The 21600-nt window shown below is 45.3% G+C and overlaps 1 protein-coding gene across 48 annotated transcripts; it reads left to right on the top strand.

The window, feature by feature from the left end:
* Positions 1 to 4404: 4404 nt before the first annotated feature.
* Positions 4405 to 21155, top strand: LOC118392679 (putative transcription factor Ovo-like 1). 48 transcript variants are annotated; one of them, XM_052459179.1, is made up of 9 exons: positions 4405 to 4978; positions 11377 to 11633; positions 11850 to 12008; positions 14891 to 15035; positions 18318 to 19447; positions 19596 to 19658; positions 19709 to 19758; positions 19872 to 20071; positions 20135 to 21155. In XM_052459179.1, the coding sequence occupies exons 1-5, from the start codon at positions 4879 to 4881 to the stop codon at positions 18647 to 18649; spliced, it is 993 nt and encodes a 330-aa protein (XP_052315139.1). In that variant the 5' UTR covers positions 4405 to 4878; the 3' UTR covers positions 18650 to 19447; positions 19596 to 19658; positions 19709 to 19758; positions 19872 to 20071; positions 20135 to 21155. The 48 variants fall into 48 exon arrangements, with proteins under 48 accessions (XP_052315139.1, XP_052315121.1, XP_052315131.1 ...); XM_052459161.1 differs by having other exon boundaries at positions 19822 to 20071; XM_052459171.1 differs by lacking the exons at positions 19596 to 19658; positions 19709 to 19758 and adding an exon at positions 19546 to 19595 and having other exon boundaries at positions 18318 to 19497; positions 19872 to 19971; positions 20022 to 20071.
* Positions 21156 to 21600: the final 445 nt, after the last annotated feature.

Genomic DNA, 21600 nt, shown 5'->3' with positions numbered 1-21600 from the left:
AGAGACGTTAACAATAAAGGTATTGAGGAATTACACAAGGAGGGAGAGAAAGATGAAGTGAGAGATGTGGAAAAAAAGAGAAGGGGGGAGAGAGCAAGAGAGAGAGAGAGAGAGAGAGAGAGAGAGAGAGAGAGAGAGAGAGAGAGAGAGAGAGAGAGAGAGAGAGAGAGAGAGAGAGAGAGAGAACGAGAAAGAGAGAGAGAGTAGAGAGAAATAACACATAACTAGAGAGAGAAAGAGAGAGAGTGAGAGAAGAAATAAGTGTGAGAGAGATATATAAATAAAGAAGGGATGTTGTTAATCAGGTTGAGCTTGTAGAGTTGCTCCCCCTCTCCCTTCTCTTTTGTCACTCTGAGGTCTCTGCCACTTTAGTGACTATCCTGGCACATGGGACCTGCACAGATTGAGACACAGTATAGAAAGACTACCAAATACAACTCCTGTACATGTACAGCACATTCGGAAAGTATTCAGACCCCTTGACTTTTTTCAAATGTTGTTATGTTACAGCCTTATTCTAAAATGTATTAAATTGTTTTCCCCCCTCAACAGTCTACACACAATACCCCATAATGACATCACAATACCCCATAATGACATCACAATACCCCATAATGACAAAGCAAAAACTGTTTTAAAAAAAATCATTTTTCCTAATTCATAATATCACAACAGTATTCAGACCCATTCTTCTCTGCAGATCCTCTCAAGCTCTGTCAGGTTGGATGGGGAGAGTCGCTGCACAGCTATTTTCAGGTCACTCCAGAGATTTCCGATCGGGTTCAAGTCCAGGCTCCAGACGTGACGCTTGGCATTCAGGCCAAAGAGTTCAATCTTGGTTTCATCAGACCAGAATATCTTGTTTCTCATGGTATGAGAGTTCTTTAGGTGCCTTTTTGGCAAACTCTAAGCAGGCTGTCATGTCCTTTTTACTGAGGTGTGGCTTCAGTCTGGTCACTCTACAATAAAGGCCTGATTGGTGGAGTGCTGCAGAGATGGTTGTCCTTCTGGAAGGTTCTCCCATCTCCACAGAGGAACTCTGGAGCTCTGTCAGAATGACCACCGGGTTCTTGGTCACCTCCCTGACCACGGCCATTCTCCCCCGGTTGTTCAGTTTGACCGGGTGGCTCTAGGAAGAGTCTTGGTGGTTCCAAACTTCTTCCATTCATGAATGATGGACCTTCAATGCTGCAGACATTTTTTGGTTACCCTTCCCCAGATGTGTGACTCGACACAATCCTGTGTCGGAGCTCTCCAGACAATTGCTTCAAACTCATGGCTTGGTTTTTGCTCTGACATGCACCTGTCAACTATGGGACCTGATATAGACAGGTGTGTTCCTTTCCAAATCATGTCCAATCAATTGAATTTACCACAGGTGGACTCCAATCAAGTTGTAGAAACATCTCAAGGATGATCAATGGAAAGAGAATGCAACTGAGCTCAATTTCGAGTCCCATAGCAAAGGGTCTGAATACTTATGTAAATAATCATGAAGTGGAACGACAAAGTATTACCTTCAGGGGTCTGAATAATTTTGCACGCCCAATTTTTCAGTTTTTAATTTGTTAAAAAAGTTTGAAATATCCAATAAATGTCGTTCCACTTCATGATCGTGTCCCACTTCTTGTTGTTGATTCTTCACAAAAAAATACAGTTTTACATCTTTATGTTTGAAGCCTGAAATGTGGCAAAAGGTCGCAAAGTTCAAGAGGGGCGAATACTTTCGCAAGGCACTGTATTCCTATTAACAAATCTGCCATTTCCAACATTAACAATGTCTACACTGTATTTCTAACCAATTTGATGTTCTTTTAATGGACCAAAAAAATGTTTGCTTTTCTTTTCAAAAACAAGGACATTTCTAAGTGACCCCAAACTTTTGAAAGGTAGTGTATGAAGAGTTAAGATATGATTATACCTTTATTTCAACAAGGAACACAGACTGAGTCCAATGTCTCTTTTACAGCTGGGCCCTGCTTATATATGTTTGCATATACACCATATCACAAAAGTGAGTACACCCCTGACATGTTTGTAAATATTTGAGTATATCTTTTCACGTGACAACACTGAAGAAATGACACTTTGCTACAATGTAAAGTAGTGAGTGTACAGCTTGTATAACAGTGTACATTTGCTGTCCCCTCAAAATAACTCAACACACAGCCATTAATGTCTAAACCGCTGGCAACAAAAGTGAGTACACCCCTAAGTGAAAATGTCCAGATGTTTACATATACAGTTTAGGTACAATGATTAAAAAACTACACAAGACAAACTAAACAATTACAGATAACACAATAAAACATATATATAAGTGTGCAAGGATAAGTAGCACCCAACGATATAAGTGTTGATGCCATAGCATGCATGTAAATAATATCCCCATAATCTGTAACAGACATAAAAGTAGCTTGCACAATTTGTCTTCTATTTGTAGAGTGACAAACATGTCCTGTTTCTATAGAGGAAGCCGAGCTTGATTTTTAGCCGTTTACAAAGTTCGTCAACATGCATTTTAATAGGCTGTTTATCATCCAATCATATCCCTAAGTATTTAGAGACCTGGTTAATTTGAGAGCCATCTAAGCTTGTAAGTGCAAGTGTATTTTCAACCAACTTTTTGATCCTATGAAAAATCATAAAATGTGTTTTCTTTGCTTTTAAAATACGAGAGAGAGAAGGTACGGATGGACGGAGACAGAGAAGGTACGGATGGACGGAGAAAGAGAAGGTACTGATGGACGGAGAGAGAGAAGGTACGGATGGACGGAGAGAGAGAGAAGGTACGGATGGACGGAGAGAGAGAGAAGGTACGCATGGACGGAGAGAGGGAGAAGGTACGGATGGACGGAGAGAGAGAAGGAGAAGAGTAACAAGTATGGATGGAGGGAGAGAGAGAAGATACTGATGGACGGAGAGAGAGAAGGTACTGATGGACGGAGAGAGAGGAGGAGAGTAACAGGTATGGATGGAGGGAGAGAGAGAAGAAGGAAGGAGGAGAGAAGCAAGAGAGAGGGGGATGAGGGAGGCATAAACCACTCCAACAGCCCAGACAGCATACCGTTCATTCTATATCTCCACACACCCTCTTTCTCTTCCTTCTCTCACTCTCTCTGTTTTTTTTTTGTTTTTTTACCTTTATTTAACCAGGCAAGTCAGTTAAGAACATATTCAGGGGAAGAACGACAGACCTTGTCAGCTCAGGGGTTTGAACTCGCAACCTTCCGGTTACTAGTCCAAAGCTCTAACCACTAGGCTACTCCTCCCCCACTCTACCTCCTCCCATACTGAAACAATAGCTATCGTTCAATTATCAATGAAGAAATTACAAACAAACATTATTTTCGTTCTTTAAATCGCCCCTTTCATGTTCTATTTTGCTCTCTCTCTGTTTTGGTTTCAGGTGTTTCAGAAGGGTGAAGGGCTAGAGGTGTCTTGTAGGGGCTTGAGTGGTCGGGGGTGGGGGTAGAGGGTGACCTGGGGGGCAAATCAGAGAGACAAGGGGATAATGGTTAACAGTGGGGGTCTGTAAACACACAGTAGGATGGGGGGGCAACACACACATTTGAGGGTGATTAATGGTCTTTCCTATATACCTGGACAGAGATTACAGAGATATTTGAAACTTGCAGGCCTGTAATCTTGTCCTCCTGAGGGTAAGGTGTAGGGTACATGTAATGTATTATGATAATCAAATGATATGGAAGTTTCAAATGTAGTTTCAACGCCCACTAATTATGTTGGTAAGAGCATGTCAATGTGCAGCCTCTGTTGGCTGTGGCCTTCTGTGCGTGAGATATATATGTTACCTTTATTTAACCAGGCAAGTCAGTTAAAGAACAAATTCTTATTTTCAATGACGGCCTGGGAAGAGTGGGTTCACTACCTTGTTCAGGGGCAGAATGACAGATTTGTACCTTGTCAGCTCGGGGATTTGAACTTGCAATCTTTCAGTAACCGGCCCAATGCTCTAACCACCACACACACACACACACACACACACACACACACACACACACACACACACACACACACACACACACACACACACACACACACACACACACACACACACACACACACACACACACACACACACACACAAAACAATAGCCTAGTGCCTCCCACTATAGGTGGTGCATCACAACGCCAAAAACTCTTCCCCCTAACTAACTATTTCTCTCATGTCGTTCTCTAACCTACCTACCCCCTCCATTTTCCAATATATTTTCTACCCCTTCTTCTCCTTCTCACCGTGAAGCTGAATGGAAAAAGAGGGAGTGAGTAAAAAAAGAAGAAACCGGTCGAACAGGTAGTAAGTAGCCTAACCCAGGTTTGGTTTGTCACCGTTATGTCTGTGGCGCATGCGCGCTGGTACCTGTGCTTCCTGAATAAAGGAAAGGACTAGCCTACCTGTGTCGTGCATGGACCAACCTCTGAATTCACCGTGTTGCGTGGCGCTGAATCGGAATATCAGCAGTCTTACCTGACAAACTCCCGTTACTTTAAGTCGAGGAATAGAACGTAACCTTGAAGTACGGGGACACCTGAACAAGATAACTCACCTGTAAGCGACGTCATTGCTGTTTTTGTGGAGTGTGTGGGCTTGGGGAGAAAAAGAACGGACACGCACAGAGAAGAAAAACGGGATAGAAGACTGAAACTGCGGAGCTACAAAGTTTGTTGTAGAGGTGGAGAACAGAAAGGAGGGAGGACTGCGGGAAGAAACAGAAGGGAACGATCCTTCCCGTTTTTTTTCTTTCACGAGGGGAAGGTATATTTTTGAAGTACTTTTTTCACCAGTTTACCTGGAGCGTATTGATTCTACACAAACTTGACCGAAGAGGACAGTTTAACCGTAAAAAAACGACCATGCCGCGAGCCTTCCTGGTAAAGAAGGCGAGATACTCGCCCTATAAGCGGAACTGGAGCGAGTTGCCAGACGACGAGCGCGGGGACGTATATATACCAGGTGAGAGAGCTCGAGGATGGTGTTCCGTTAATGAACCATTTTGTTTCGGTGGAGCACGGCCAGCAGCACAGAATAAAATAACGGGAAATCAGCGTTCCATGACATTATTAAATAATTGTTAGGCTATAATTCATGATACATTGAAACGTTTTTTTTTTGTTAAACTCACAATCTTAAACTGTTACAATTATGTATCCAAAAGAGTAGGCTACATTCTGTAACAGTAGGCTATCGGGCAGGGAAGTTTTGGCAACTTTTTTTTACAATGTCATTTTAGGCCATATTCCAGGATAAATCATAGGCTAAGATAACTTTTAACAACTTTCTTTGTGATTTTATTTAACTTGTTCTGTCTTAAGGTAGGCTAATGTGTTTCAGTGTTGACATATTGCCTTGCAACGGGCAAGGCCCAATTTATAGCGTGTCATTGTTCCCATTTTGCCACAAAGATAACCACGACACCGTTACACTTCCTTCGGTCCGACCTTCAGACCCGAGTAGTTTCCTTGTTGGCGAGGGTGTGAATACGGTTGCAACACTGCCCCAATCTACCTCACCCATACATACGGCCTGTCATATCGTGACTGTGCCTTGGTTGACCTATAGGCAGCCTAATCCCCTTCATAAAACAAGTGGATCTTGATTTGCAATAATAGATTACCAATGTAGTCCTACTGTGTAGACTAGAACAGATAGGCATGTCAACTGTTTGCCATGCAGTCTAAAATTAATTATATTTATTTAGTCATAGTCTGCACAGTAGCCGAATACTTGCCACTGTTTTTGAGGAAGGTTTAACCTCCAATTCAGCCTTTGATGACAAACCAGTCACATCGATTGCATCTCCTCCATGCAAATTTCAACGTACTTTTAAGTGGTGTATGTCTCTCTTTCGCGATCTTGAGAACAATCGCCATTGTGCCGCTGGGGTGTTTTTATTGTTAGGGGCTGTGGTATCAGATAACTGAACCTAACGGGTTACTCAGCCACTCCCTGCCCCCCACCCCCGTGTGTGTGTGTGTGTGTGTGTGTGTGTGTGTGTGTGTGTGTGTGTGTGAGAGAGACCCCCTTCCTCCACCACCGTTAACTTTTAATCATTACCCTTTACCTCCTTTAAAGGTCTATGGTGCTGAAACTGACCGTTAGATTAGAATTCACTTCCTGAACTAATGTTTTTTTTTAAACATTAAAAACGGTTTGAATAACAAACAAAACAAACCTCTCAGTACGTTGTTTTTGATGATGTGCATTATTTGATTAGTATAAAAGGTTTTTATGAAACCGTTTTAAAATCAAGGGCTATTTACCTCCAAAAGATTGAAACTTGAGGTTATGGCGTGAAGCGCCAAAACAACAGCAGGTGACAACACTAGTAGCCTAGTTATTATCCAGCTATGTGAAGTTGTCTGCCCCACCGCCTCGACTTGTCACTCCAACTACAGCTGTGATCACTGTCCAAACAATGCTTCCGTGGCGTTTATCACCGTTACCCGTTTAGCATAGGTTAGGTTACACATTTCTCTCCAATCATTCTGAGCAAGATAATTACATAAGTATAGAATAGACAAACTATGAAACGTCTTTGCTTAGTAGCTATTGTATATATTTTTTTTAACAGTGTAGCTTCGATGGATAAAGAGAACAGGAAATATTTTTTTCAAATTGAGAAAAAACCCGGTGCATAACAGTGCCTGTGCAAACTTGGGTAGAATAATTATTCCTTGAGTGCGCGGGAAGCTTGTGTGTGTGCGCGTCCCCGCGTTCTGGTTAATGTTTAGGCCAGTAGATGCTGGGTGAAGTAACGGACTACAGCTCGGCTACTACCTTCGTCTCCCCTACACACGGTCATACACCCTTAGCAAACACAGCACACTACAGCATTACGGTCCGATCTATTGTTGACTCTCTCTCTCTCTGTCTCTCTGCAGGCGAGGTTCTAAACTATTTTTAGTTTATATAATTATATTAGGTCTACAGTGGGCCTGAACAATGTACTTCTCGAAAAAACAATTAGTTTCAGACTGTTAGATAGCATACATTCGTTTTTCAAAGACGAGATTGAACCAAGTTTTCGAATATCATCAGTATCATATCTGAACGGTCATTGTTCGCCTGGAGTCGCGCCGCGCTGGTGTAGAAGGGAGGGGTGAGCAAACAGCTCGAGATTAACTCACCAACATGTCTAATCGGGTGTGTGTGTGTGTGTGTGTGTGTGTGTGTGTGTGTGTGTGTGTGTGTGTGTGTGTGTGTGTGTGTGTGTGTGTGTGTGTGTGTGTGTGTGTGTGTGTGTGTGTGTGTGTGTGTGTGTGTGTGTGTGTGTGTGTGTGTGTGTGTGTGTGTGTGTGTATCTTATCATTTAAAATGAAATATGGCTTCAGTTGAGCCATTAAAAAAACGGGTACTTTAAACGCAACTTCATCCTATTCCTTCCTATATGACGACCGGGAAGGATACCGTTATGACCCACACAAAACAATGGCTCTCGCTCTCATAAATTTGCATGTTGATTTGCGAGTTATCCGATTGTCTCCTGCCCTGTTATAGAATCAACAGATTCATTGTGTGCTCTACTATTCATTGGGCTCCGGAGTGGCACAGCTGTCTAAGGTGTTGCATCTCAGTGCAAGAAGTGTCACTACAGTCTCGGTTCAAATCCAGGCTGTACCACATCCGACCTGATGGGAGTCCCTACCCAATTGCTGGGGTAGGCCGTCATTGAAAATGAGATTTTTTTTTCCTCTTAACTGATTTTCCGAGTTAAATATTTTTTTGTGGTAAAAAATAAAAATTACTGATTTTACAGGACACACACACACACACACACACACACACACACACACACACACACACTTACTTCAACAATTACTGGCTCTAGGTGTTAGTAATGTAGTCAAATTGGAACGTCCCTGATCAAATATCATTAATAGTAACTAAGGATGTGCATCATTACCTTTCAAGACCATTCCATACTTATCGATACAATTTTAGTTTGTTACAGATTTATTTTTTATTTTTTCATTTAGGTTTTGAGGTTGGACTTTTAGCACGTAGGGCACACCGATTGGTGTCACCTCGTTAGTTTGTGTTAGCTTGTCCATCTCGTTAGTCCAAAGGTGTTTCACCTGTGCTGGCCCAGGTGATATTTAAGAGTGGCTGGCCCACTGCATAAGTTGGCTTGAGAGTAAATGCCAGGGGTGTAAAGGACTTCAGTAAAATACTTTGAAGTACTACTTACTTATACTTTGAGTATTTAAGTACTTAAGTAAAAATACTTTGAAGTACTACTTAACTTTTTTGAGTATTTGTACTTAATTAAAATTTTTTGACAGTACTTTACTTATACATTTAAAGTATTTAAGTACGTTTTTAAAATACATTTTGTACTACTCAAAGTAGTTTTTGTAGCAGGGTATCTGTACTTTATTATTTATATTTTTTGACAACTTTTGTCCCTACATATCTGTAAATGATGTCGTTTTTAGTGTTACATTTCCCCTGACATCTGTAAATGATGAGTGTTGAATGTGTAGCAGGGTATCTGTAAATTATGTCTGACTGTTGGAGTGTGTCCCTGGGTATCTGTAAATGATGTCTGAGTGTTGGAGTGTGTCCCTGGGTATCTGTAAATGATGTCTGAGTGTTGGAGTGTGTCCCTGGGTATCTGTAAATGATGTCTGAGTGTTGGAGTGTGTCCCTGGGTATCTGTAAATGATGTCTGAGTGTTGGAGTGTGCCCCTGGGTATCTGTAAATGATGTCTGACTGTTGGAGTGTGCCCCTGGGTATCTGTAAATGATGTCTGAGTGTTGGAGTGTGCCCCTGGGTATCTGTAAATGATGTCTGAGTGTTGGAGTGTGCCCCTGGGTATCTGTAAATGATGTCTGAGTGTTGGAGTGTGTCCCTGGGTATCTGTAAATGATGTCTGAGTGTTGGAGTGTGCCCCTGGGTATCTGTAAATGATGTCTGAGTGTTGGAGTGTGCCCCTGGGTATCTGTAAATGATGTCTGAGTGTTGGAGTGTGCCCCTGGGTATCTGTAAATGATGTCTGAGTGTTGGAGTGTGCCCCTGGGTATCTGTAAATGATGTCTGAGTTTTGGAGTGTGCCCCTGGGTATCTGTAAATGATGTCTGAGTGTTGGAGTGTGCCCCTCATTTTTTACTTTTACGTATATATTTTTGCAGTTACATTTACCTTTGATACTAAAGTCTATTTAAAACCAATTACTTTTAGACTTTTACTCAAGTAGTATTTTACTGGGTGACTTGTACTTGAGTCATTTTCTATTATGGTATCTTTTGGTCAAGTATGACAATTGGGTACATTTTCCACTACTGGTTAAAGCATTTAGTTGTCTCTCCCTATTTTATTTTCTAGACAAACAATCCTTTATATGATCTTCTCTGTTTCTGTTTTGCTCCAGTTTATGGTTTGCTTCCTGTCTTTAAGTTTGGTGTGGGGTTTTTTCCTTTTTGTTTTCGTCTTCAGGGTGAATTTAGTGGGCGGTGGTGGGTGTCTTTCAGGTTCCAGTTGTTGTTGCTAGGCAACTTCCAGTGGACACCCCCCATGAGTGTCTTTCAAGAACCCCTCCTAAAACCCCACCTGTTTAGTTTTGGTTGTTGTCAGTGACTTTGTTCGTTCTCCCTTCCGTTTGAGCAACGTTTGTTTGGTTTTCCAGCTTGGGAACGTAAACACTTTGAACCGATTCGGTTTGATTAGAGAACAAATCAATTTGATTCGGTTGGATGTGATATGATTTGATGCACTAACATTTGCTGTATAAACACATTAGTTTTCCCTTCTAAATTCAAATCTGCTGTTGATGGATCTGTCTGAGTTGTGCGGTGTGTGTGTGTGTGTGTGTGTGTGTGTGTGTGTGTGTGTATTTACTATGTAGGCACCTGAGCAGACATAAGGGAGAATTAGCCATCTACCACTATCAGATTAGGGCCGTAAGGGAGAATTAGCCATCTACCACCCCGCTACCACTATCAGTGGGGCAGCAGGGGGTGGCAGGGTAGCCTAGTGGTTAGAGCCTTGGACTAGCAAGGTTACAAGTTCAAATCCCCGAGCTGACAAGGTACAAATCTGTCGTTCTGCCCCTGAACAGGCAGTTAACCCACTGTTCCTAGGCCGTCATTGAAAATAAGAAAATAAGAATTTGTTCTTAACTGACTTGCCTAGTTAAATAATGGTAAAATAAATCAGTAATCAGTCATTTTTGCAGATTAAGAGTTTGAGCTAGTAATGTATAAATATTTATTGCTTAGAAATTAGCTATGAGAGGGAGAGAGAGAGGAGAGAGAGAGGAGAGAGAGAGAGGAGAGACAGAGGAGAGAGAGAGAGCTATGAGAGACAGAGAGAGAGAGAGGAGAGAGAGAGGAGAGAGAGAGAGCTATGAGCTATGAGAGAGAGAGGAGAGACAGAGAGAGAGACAGAGAGAGAGAATGACATCGGTTGTCACTCAACTAATAAAGCCTAATATCACGCGTTGCCATTTTAGTATTTTGAATGATGAAGGTGATCAGGAACAGGTCGTCTACTTCTCATTGGTCAGCATGCGAAGCTGAGCTCAGTGCTCAGTTTGACAAAGGCTACTGATATTACCTGGAGTTGTTCAGCATATAACATGACTTATAGATCCCATGTCTTGTCAGCGCAGTTGAATCAGTTGTCACAAAAGATGAGAGGTATTTTCGGAGATGGGAGTTTGAATCGTTTTCTTTCCCCTGACCGACGCGTGCTATACGGATCCGTTTGGGTTTTTTTTTTTTGGGGGGGGGTAACGAGGACCGATGCACTTGCGTCTAAAGCATTTGAATCGGTGACCGATGGGCATCGGTGAGTCTTTACAATTTCTCTGTGTTTCTAATAGAGACTGTATGTAACCGATTGAATAGGATAAGTAACCTTTGCTACTAACACATGTGCACACAGAGCAGTGAGGCACATATAGTGTGTGTGTGTGTGTGTGTGTTGGGTGTGTGTGTGTGTGTGTGTGTGTGTGTGTGTGTGTGTGTGTGTGTGTGTGTGTGTGTGTGTGTGTGTGTGTGTGTGTGTGTCGTGTGTGTGTGTGTGTGTGTGTGTGTGTGTGTCGTGTGTGTGTGTGTGTGTGTGTGTGTGTGTGTGTGTGTGTGTGTGTGTGTTTAAGGAGCGTAATAGCACCAACCTGTGTCTCTGGACTGGCTGGTCAGACTGGTCCAACGGTAACTAGACTGTGTGTGTGTGGCATGGGCCTTCTCTGTCATACTTTAAACAGACAATTAGACACCACCCACGCTCTTATCTTCAACTTTTTCTCTGTCCTTCTAGTGTGCGTGACTGTGCCAAAATGAATCCAATTCTTAGGTTATATCTTATATATATTCTTATATCGGATCCTTTCTCCCTCTGTCCGTTTCAGTGTCTGTCTTCCCCGTGCCCTTATTGGAGGAAACCGAAGCCAGTCCAGCAGAGACCGCCCCCTGTCTCGCCACGACGACGCACTACGAATACACCAAATACACTCACTCGGTGCGCAGCGTGATGACCTCTACAGCGGAGATGCCCTCGTGCACGGTGCTGGGTCAACCCCAGAGCCCTGGTCGGGAGTTAGAGGTCACGGGGTTAGAGGTGAAGAGGAGGGCACAGAGCAGCACCTATGTCCGCTCCAAAATCAAGGTGAGTGACTGAGGTATTTTTAAAAAATGTATTTTTAGTTATGTAATCGTGTTTGGTTTTCTGAGAATCTAAGACCCCAATTATCGCCGGTAACCAACTTTTTTAATTCTCTCTCTCACCCCATCCTTCTCAATCCCTCTTCTATCCCATTCTCTCCATCTCTCTCTTTATCCCATTCTCTCCATCTCTCTCTCTTTATCTCTGTCTCTTCTATAGGTGACTACAGGTGAGCTACCCAGTCAGATTCCAATACCTCCCCAGCCTTCCATCCCCGAAATCACCACCACACCTGTTTCCTTGACGACGTCCCCTACTGCCCTGGTCTCCACAGTAACGAAGTCAGGGACAGGTGCTCAGGCGTCGTTTGTGTGCAAGGTATGTCACAACCCTCTCTCCCTTCTAGCCCATTCTCTCCATCCCTGTCTCAATCCTCCTCCCTTCTAACCCATTCTCTCCATCCCTGTCTCAATCCCCCTCTCCCTTCTAACCCATTCTCTACATGTTTCTATCAGCTATGCCAGAAGAGCTTTCACCCTCTCTTTACTCATCTCTAATCTTCCATCTTTATCTTCCTCTGTAACCATCTCTCATCTTCCTCCATCTCTAATCCATCCATCTATTCCTCCCTAACCCACCTCTCTCTCCTCTTCCTCCCTAACCCATCTCTAATCCATCCATCTGTTCCTCTGTAGCCCATCTCTTTCTCCTCTTCCTCCCTAACCCATCTCTTCCATCCATCTATTCCTCTGTAACCCATCTCTTTCTCCTCTTCCTCCCTAACCCATCTCTTTCTCCTCTTCCTCCCTAACCCATCTCTAATCCATCCATCTATTCCTCAAACCCATCTCTTTCTCCTCTTCCTCCCTAACCCATCTCTTTCTCCTCTTCCTCCCTAACCCATCTCTTTCTCCTCTTCCTCCCTAACCCATCTCTTTCTCCTCTTCCTCCCTAACCCATCTCTTTCTCCTCTTCCTCCCTAACCCACCTCTTTCTCCTCTTCCTCCCTAACCCATCTCTTTCTCCTCTTCCTCCCAAACCCATCTCTTTCTCCTCTTCCTCCCTAACCCATCTCTTTCTCCTCTTCCTCCCTAACCCATCTCTTTCTCCTCTTCCTCCCTAACCCATCTCTTTCTCCTCTTCCTCCCAAACCCATCTCTTTCTCCTCTTCCTCCCTAACCCACCTCTTTCTCGTCTTCCTCCCTAACCCACCTCTTTCTCCTCTTCCTCCCTAACCCATCTCTTTCTCCTCTTCCTCCCTAACCCATCTCTTTCTCCTCTTCCTCCCAAACCCATCTCTTTCTCCTCTTCCTCCCTAACCCATCTCTTTCTCCTCTTCCTCCCTAACCCATCTCTTTCTCCTCTTCCTCCCTAACCCATCTCTTTCTCCTCTTCCTCCCTAACCCATCTCTTTCTCCTCTTCCTCCCTAACCCATCTCTTTCTCCTCTTCCTCCCTAACCCATCTCTTTCTCCTCTTCCTCCAAACCCATCCTTTTTCTCCTCTTCCTCCAAACCCATCTCTTTCTCCTCTTCCTCCCTAACCCATCTCTTTCTCCTCTTCCTCCCTAACCCATCTCTCTCTCCTGTTCCTCCGTAACCCATCTCTCTCTCCTGTTCCTCCGTAACCCATCTCTTTCTCCTGTTCCTCCCTAACCCACCTCTTTCTCCTCTTCCTCCCAAACCCATCTCTTTCTCGTCTTCCTCCCTAACCCACCTCTCTCTCCTGTTCCTCCGTAACCCACCTCTCTCCTCTTCCTCCCTAAACCACCTCTTTCTCCTCTTCCTCCCAAACCCATCTCTTTCTCGTCTTCCTCCCTAACCCATCTCTTTCTCGTCTTCCTCCCAAACCCACCTCTCTCTCCTCTTCCTCCCTAACCCACCTCTTTCTCCTCTTCCTCCCTAACCCACCTCTTTCTCCTCTTCCTCCCTAACCCACCTCTCTCTCCTCTTCCTCCCTAACCCACCTTTTCTCCTCTTCCTCCCAAACCCATCTCTTTCTCCTCTTCCTCCCTAACCCACCTCTCTCTCCTCTTCCTCCCTAACCCATCTCTCTCTCCTCTTCCTCCCTAACCCACCTCTCTCTCCTCTTCCTCCCTAACCCACCTCTCTCTCCTCTTCCTCCCTAACCCGTCTCTCTCTCCTCTTCCTCCCTAACCCGTCTCTCTCTCCTCTTCCTCCCTAACCCGTCTCTCTCTCCTCTTCCTCCCTAACCCACCTCTCTCTCCTCTTCCTCCCTAACCCACCTCTCTCTCCTCTTCCTCCCTAACCCACCTCTCTCTCCTCTTCCTCCCTAACCCACCTCTCTCTCCTCTTCCTCCCTAACCCACCTCTCTCTCCTCTTCCTCCCTAACCCGTCTCTCTCTCCTCTTCCTCCCTAACCCGTCTCTCTCTCCTCTTCCTCCCTAACCCGTCTCTCTCTCCTCTTCCTCCCAAACCCACCTCTCTCTCCTCTTCCTCCCTAACCCACCTCTCTCTCCTCTTCCTCCCTAACCCACCTCTCTCTCCTCTTCCTCCCTAACCCACCTCTCTCTCCTCTTCCTCCCTAACCCGTCTCTCTCTCCTCTTCCTCCCTAACCCGTCTCTCTCTCCTCTTCCTCCCTAACCCGTCTCTCTCTCCTCTTCCTCCCTAACCCACCTCTCTCCTCTTCCTCCCTAACCCATCTCTCTCTCCTCTTCCTCCCTAACCCGTCTCTCTCTCCTCTTCCTCCCTAACCCGTCTCTCCTCTTCCTCCCTAACCCGTCTCTCTCTCCTGTTCCTCCGTAACCCACCTCTCTCCTCTTCCTCCCTAACCCGTCTCTCTCTCCTGTTCCTCCGTAACCCACCTCTCTCCTCTTCCTCCCTAACCCGTGTCTCTCTCCTGTTCCTGTGTAACCCACCTCTCTCCTCTTCCTCCCTAACCCGTGTCTCTCTCCTGTTCCTCCGTAACCCACCTCTCTCCTCTTCCTCCCTAACCCGTCTCTCTCTCCTGTTCCTCCGTAACCTCTCAGATCTCTTCCTCCTAAGGTCTCTCTCCTGTTCCTGTGTAACCCACCTCTCTCCTCTTCCTCCCTAACCCGTCTCTCTCTCCTGTTCCTGTGTAACCCACCAGGTGTTCTCTCCTCTTCCTCCCTAACCCGTCTCTCTCTCCTGTTCCTGTGTAACCCACCTCTCCCCTCTTCCTCCCTAACCCGTGTCTCTCTCCTCTTCCTCCCTAACCCACCTCTCTCTCCTGTTCCTCCCTAACCCGTGTCTCTCTCCTGTTCCTGTGTAACCCATCAGATGTGTCAGAAGGTGTTCCAGTACCAGAGGATGTTGAACCGGCACCTGAAGTGTCACAGTGATACTAAGAGACACCTGTGTAACCACTGTGGTAAAGGATTCAATGACACCTTTGACCTGAAGAGACACGTCAGAACACACACAGGTAGGACACACACACACACACACACACACACACACACACACACACACACACACACACACACACACACACACACACACACACACACACACAGGTAGGACACACACACACACACACACACACACACACAGGACACACACACACACACACACACACACAGGTAGGACACACACACACACAGGTAGGACACACACACACACACACACACACACACAGGTAGGACACACACACACACACACACACACACACAGGTAGGACACACACACACACACACACACACACAGACACAGGACACACACGCACACACACACAGGTAGGACACACACACACACACACACACACACACACACACACACACACACACACACACACACACACACACACACACACACACACACACACACACAGGTAGGACACACACACACACACACACACACACACACACACACACACACACACACACACAGGTAGGACACACACACACACAGGTAGGACACACACACACACACACACACACACACAGGTAGGACACACACACACACACACACACACACACACACACACACAGGTAGGACACACACACACACACACACACACACACACACACACACACACACACACACACACACACACACAGGTAGAACACACACAGGTAGGACACACACACACACACACACACACACACACACACACACACACACACAGGTAGGACACACACACACACACCGGTAGAACACACACACACACACACACACACCGGTAGAACACACACACACACACACACACACACACGAACACACACAGGTAGGACACACACAGGTAGAACACACACAGGTAGGACACACACACACAGAACACACACAGGTAGAACACACAGGTAGAACACACGACAGGTAGGGAACACACACAGGTAGAACACACACAGGTAGAACACACACAGGTAGGACACACACAGGTAGGACACACACAGGTAGGACACACACAGGTAGAACACACACAGGTAGAACACACACAGGTAGAACACACACACACACACAGGTAGAACACACACAGGTAGAACGCACACAGGTAGGACACACACAGGTAGGACACACACAGGTAGAACACACACACATACACACACAGGTAGAACACACACAGGTAGGACACACACAGGTAGAACACACACACACATACACACACAGGTAGGACACACACAGGTAAAACACACACACACAGGTAGAACACACACAGGTAGGACACACACAGGTAGAACACACACAGGTAGAACACACACACACAGGTAGAACACACACAGGTAGGACACACACAGGTAGAACACACACACACAGGTAGAACACACACAGGTAGGACACACACAGGTAGAACACACACACACAGGTAGAACACACACAGGTAGGACACACACAGGTAGGACACACACAGGTAGGACACACACAGGTAGAACACACACACAGGTAGAACACACACAGGTAGAACACACACACACACAGGTAGAACACACACAGGTAGAACACACACACACAGGTAGAACACACACACACAGGTAGAACACACACAGGTAGGACACACACAGGTAGAACACACACAGGTAGAACACACACAGGTAGAACACACACAGGTAGGACACACATACAGGAGCACGGACAGAAAGCCGAACAGACTCACCAATACACCACACCAACCATTAACCACTCACCCCTACCCTTCACTCCACTCTACCTACCCTTCACTCCACTCTACCTACCCTTCACTCCACCCTACCTACCCTTCACTCCACCCTACCTACCCTTCACTCCACTCACCACCCACCCCACTCCCCTTCTCTCCACCTAGTGCTACTCCATCTCCTCTCATTCCGCTTCTCTCTCTCCATCTCTAACCCTTTTCCCCCTCCAGCTCCAACCCTTTTCCCCCTCCAGCTCCAACCCTTTTCCCCCTCCAGCTCCAACCCTTCTCTCTCTCCATATCTAACCCTTCTCTCTCTCCATCTCTAACCCTTCTCTCCCTCCATCTCTAACCCTTCTCTCCCTCCATCTCTAACCCTTCTCTCCCTCCATCTCTAACCCTTCTCTCCCTCCATCTCTAACCCTTCTCTCCCTCCATCTCTAACCCTTCTCCCCTCCATCTCTAACCCTTCTCTCTCTCCATCTCTAACCCTTCTCTCTCTCCATCTCTAACCCTTCTTCCCTCCATCTCTAACCCTTCTCTCTCCTCCATCTCTAACCCTTCTCTCCCTCCATCTCTAACCCTTCTCTCCCTCCATCTCTAACCCTTCTCTCTCTCCATCTCTAACCCTTCTCTCCCTCCATCTCTAACCCTTCTCTCCCTCCATCTCTAACCCTTTTCCCCTCCATCTCTAACCCTTCTCTCCCTCCATCTCTAACCCTTCTCTCCCTCCATCTCTAACCCTTCTCTCCCTCCATCTCTAACCCTTCTCTCCCTCCATCTCTAACCCTTCTCTCTCTCCATCTCTAACCCTTCTCTCCCTCCATCTCTAACCCTTTTCTCCCTCCATCTCTAACCCTTCTCCCCTCCATCTCTGACCCTTCTCTCTCTCCATCTCTAACCCTTCTCCCCTCCATCTCTAACCCTTCTCTCCCTCCATCTCTAACCCTTCTCTCTCTCCATCTCTAACCCTTCTCTCCCTCCATCTCTAACCCTTTTCCCCCTCCATCTCTAACCCTTCTCTCCCTCCATCTCTAACCCTTCTCTCCCTCCATCTCTAACCCTTCTCTCTCTCCATCTCTAACCCCTTCTCCCCTCCATCTCTAACCCTTCTCTCCCTCCTCCATCTCTAACCCTTTCTCCCTCCATCTCTAACCCTTCTCTCCCTCCATCTCTAACCCTTTCTCTCCCTCCATCTCTAACCCTTCTCTCCTCCATCTCTAACCCTTCTCTCCCTCCATCTCTAACCCTTCTCCCCCTCCATCTCTAACCCTTCTCTCCCTCCATCTCTAACCCTTCTCTCTCTCCATCTCTAACCCTTCTCCCCTCCATCTCTAACCCTTCTCTCTCTCCATCTCTAACCCTTTTCCCCCTCCATCTCTAACCCTTCTCTCCCTCCATCTCTAACCCTTCTCTCCCTCCATCTCTAACCCTTCTCCCCTCCATCTCTAACCCTTCTCTCTCTCCATCTCTAACCCTTTTCCCCCTCCATCTCTAACCCTTCTCTCCCTCCATCTCTAACCCTTCTCTCTCTCCATCTCTAACCCTTCTCTCCCTCCATCTCTAACCCTTTTCCCCCTCCATCTCTAACCCTTTTCCCCCTCCATCTCTCTCTAGGAGTGCGTCCCTACAAGTGTTCTCTGTGTGACAAGGCCTTCACCCAGCGCTGCTCTCTGGAGTCTCACATGAAGAAGATCCACGGTGTGACCCTGCAGTACGCCTATAAAGAGAGACGCAACAAACTCTACGTCTGTGAGGAGTGTGGCCACACCGCCCCTTCCCAGGATACACTGCTCAAACACTACCACGCCCTCCATCCCAACTCCGTCTTCCTGAGGGGGAAGGGGCTGAAAGGGGGGAGAGGGGCAGAGGGGGAGGAGTCGATGCCTGGGTCGCCTCTTTCGAATGACCAGGATAGTGATGATACTACAGGGTCTGGGGTGCAGTAGAAAGAAGGGGCTGAAGGAGAGGGGAAGGGTAGGAATACAACGGTTGTCTTTTGTCGAAACTGTCGTCGGGTAAATCTGAAACGTTAAGGGAACGTCCATTTTAAATACGAGACCTGTTGAGATTAGGATTGAGATTATGCCCAGTTTGAGATTATTCTGGGTTTCACCTGGAACTCTCCTCCCGATGTAGATTATCTGTACAAAAAAAAAACACAACTCTATATATTCAGTAAAGGGATTAATATATTTAAATATGTACTTTGCTATGAATTTATACAGTGTGTTTTAATGCTATTATGCATTTGATTGATGAAAATAACCTATGTTTGTTTTTGGGGTTTACACTACTGAAAGTTCCAAATGGTGGTTTATGGGAAATCTTTTGCACAACTACTGTACACTGTAGTACTACTGTAAGATGTTGTATCTACTGCAATACCAAGGTTGGGCTCAATTCCTTTTCAATTCTAGTCAATTCAGAAAATACACTGTAATTCAAATGCTCTTCTATGCTTTTTGAGGAAAATTTGGAATTGGTTTTACATTCTGAATGACTGTACAATTGAAATGGAATTGACCCTTAACCCTTGTCTTATACAACTGCAACGACTGTTGAAAGAAAGAGATTGTGCAACAAAGTGCCGGTCATGTTTACATTCATATCCAATAGGACTTGGAAAGGATCCAACTTCTACAGAAGAGATTACTACTGGAAAAGCACAGTGAGATTATTATAGCCTGGTCCCAGGTCTGTTTGTGTTGTATAGCCATCTCCCCTCCACTATAGCCTGGTCCCAGGTCTGTTTGTGTTGTATAGCCATCTCCACTCCACTATAGCCTGGTCCCAGGTCTGTTTGTGCTATAGCCATCTCCCCTCCACTATAGCCTGGTCCCAGGTCTGTTTGTGTTGTATAGCCATCTCCACTCCACTATAGCCTGGTCCCAGGTCTGTTTGTGCTATACTTGCATACTGGAAAAGCACAGTGAGATTATTCTAGCCTGGTCCCAGGTCTGTTTGTGTTGTATAGCCATCTCCCCTCCACTATAGCCTGGTCCCAGGTCTGTTTGTGTTGTATAGCCATCTCCACTCCACTATAGCCTGGTCCCAGGTCTGTTTGTGCTATACTTGCATACTGGAAAAGCACAGTGAGATTATTCTAGCCTGGTCCCAGGTCTGTTTGTGTTGTATAGCCATCTCCCCTCCACTATAGCCTGGTCCCAGGTCTGTTTGTGTTGTATAGCCATCTCCACTCCACTATAGCCTGGTCCCAGGTCTGTTTGTGTTATATAGCCATCTCCCCTCCACTATAGCCTGGTCCCAGGTCTGTTTGTGCTGTATAGCCATCTCCCCTCCACTATAGCCTGGTCCCAGGTCTGTTTGTGTTGTATAGCCATCTCCCCTCCACTATAGCCTGGTCCCAGGTCTGTTTGTGCTATACTTGCATACTGGAAAAGCACAGTGAGATTATTCTAGCCTGGTCCCAGGTCTGTTTGTGCTGTATAGCCATCTCCCCTCCACTATAGCCTGGTCCCAGGTCTGTTTGTGCTATATAGCCATCTCCACTCCACTATAGCCTGGTCCCAGATCTGTTTGTGCTATACAGCCATCTCATATGGTGTTTGACAAGACTATATCCATAGAATTGGCAAGACAATACACAGATCTGGTACCAGGCTAAGATTGTATAGGATTTACATACTGATTCTCAGGTTAGAATACACTCCACTATATAATGCTGTTGGTTTTGATATGTTTTCTATTAGTGGGGTTAATGTATAGAAACATTATTATCCTTTTCATATCAATGTGTTTGAACTTGTTCTGGTTGTTTTCATATTTTTTTTCTTTCTCTAAAAGTGTTTTTGTTGTTTTAGAGTGTGATTTGGGCAGTAGATTCTTGGCCAGTGTATGTGTGTATACTGTATAAGTGCCTGACTACTTATAAGGGAAAGACAACCAAAAGGATACAGAATTATATTATACTGTACTTTCTGTAACTGTACAATATAGTACATACACTGAAATATATATATAAAGAGGTTTTTCTATTTATGAAAAGGTGTTTGAATGACTACTATATTAATGGGATTTTTTTGTTTTCTGTGAATATTTGTTATTTTTTACAATCATTCTAATGTGACTTGTATCAAATTGTATTTTTATTATATGTATCAGAACTCGGAAACTCGGAAATGTCCAACTTGGAAACTCGTAGTAAGAAAAATTAGGTCAAATTTTTGGTTCCACTAGGAAAGTATCATAATCATTAAAAAAAAACGTATGCAAATTTGAACCCTCGAGGTTCTGATTTTCCGAGTTGTCTTGAATGCGGCATTTCAAAGACTTTCTTCCCTTGTTGCCAATTTGACTTGTTTCAGGTCTTGTTTTCCTGGTGTGTTTGATGGGTGTGGTGGGTTGTGGATGCTGCTGTATATTCAGTGACTCTTACTTTGACAATCATGGTGAGGTTGGTTGTTGCTCAATATTAAATCTGTTTCCTGTAAAGTATCAGTCTTCTGCCTTGTGTGTGTGTGTGTGTGTGTGTGTGTGTGTGTGTGTGTGTGTGTGTGTGTGTGTGTGTGTGTATGTGAGGGAGAGGTGATAGACAGAGGGGGGAGAGAGAAAGATGTGGTCTGGGGTGTGTATGTGAGGGGAGAGGTGATAGAAGAAGGGGATGAGTGGGAGAGAGAGAAATATAGAGAGTAGGTGGGTGTAGACGTCTGTGAGGCAGTAGATTCCTGTTGGACGTTGTTGGGTCTTGTTGGTGGAATCCAACGGAATCTCTACTTATGCGTTCTGTTCCCGAGGGACGATTCTGAGCGTTAACGGCACATGGGAGCCTGCCTGCTTTGCATAAGGGAAAACCGTTGCATAACGGTCTATTTATGGAAATCATTGGGCTACGCATTTGTAGACTAATAGATAGCAAACAATAATACCCCTTTTGAAA

This window comes from Oncorhynchus keta, chromosome 13 (assembly GCF_023373465.1).
Source record: "Oncorhynchus keta strain PuntledgeMale-10-30-2019 chromosome 13, Oket_V2, whole genome shotgun sequence".
Taxonomy (NCBI): Eukaryota; Metazoa; Chordata; class Actinopteri; order Salmoniformes; family Salmonidae; genus Oncorhynchus; species Oncorhynchus keta.
Note: the sequence above shows the minus strand (reverse complement) of the source record. Positions and strands in the feature narration are given on the sequence as shown.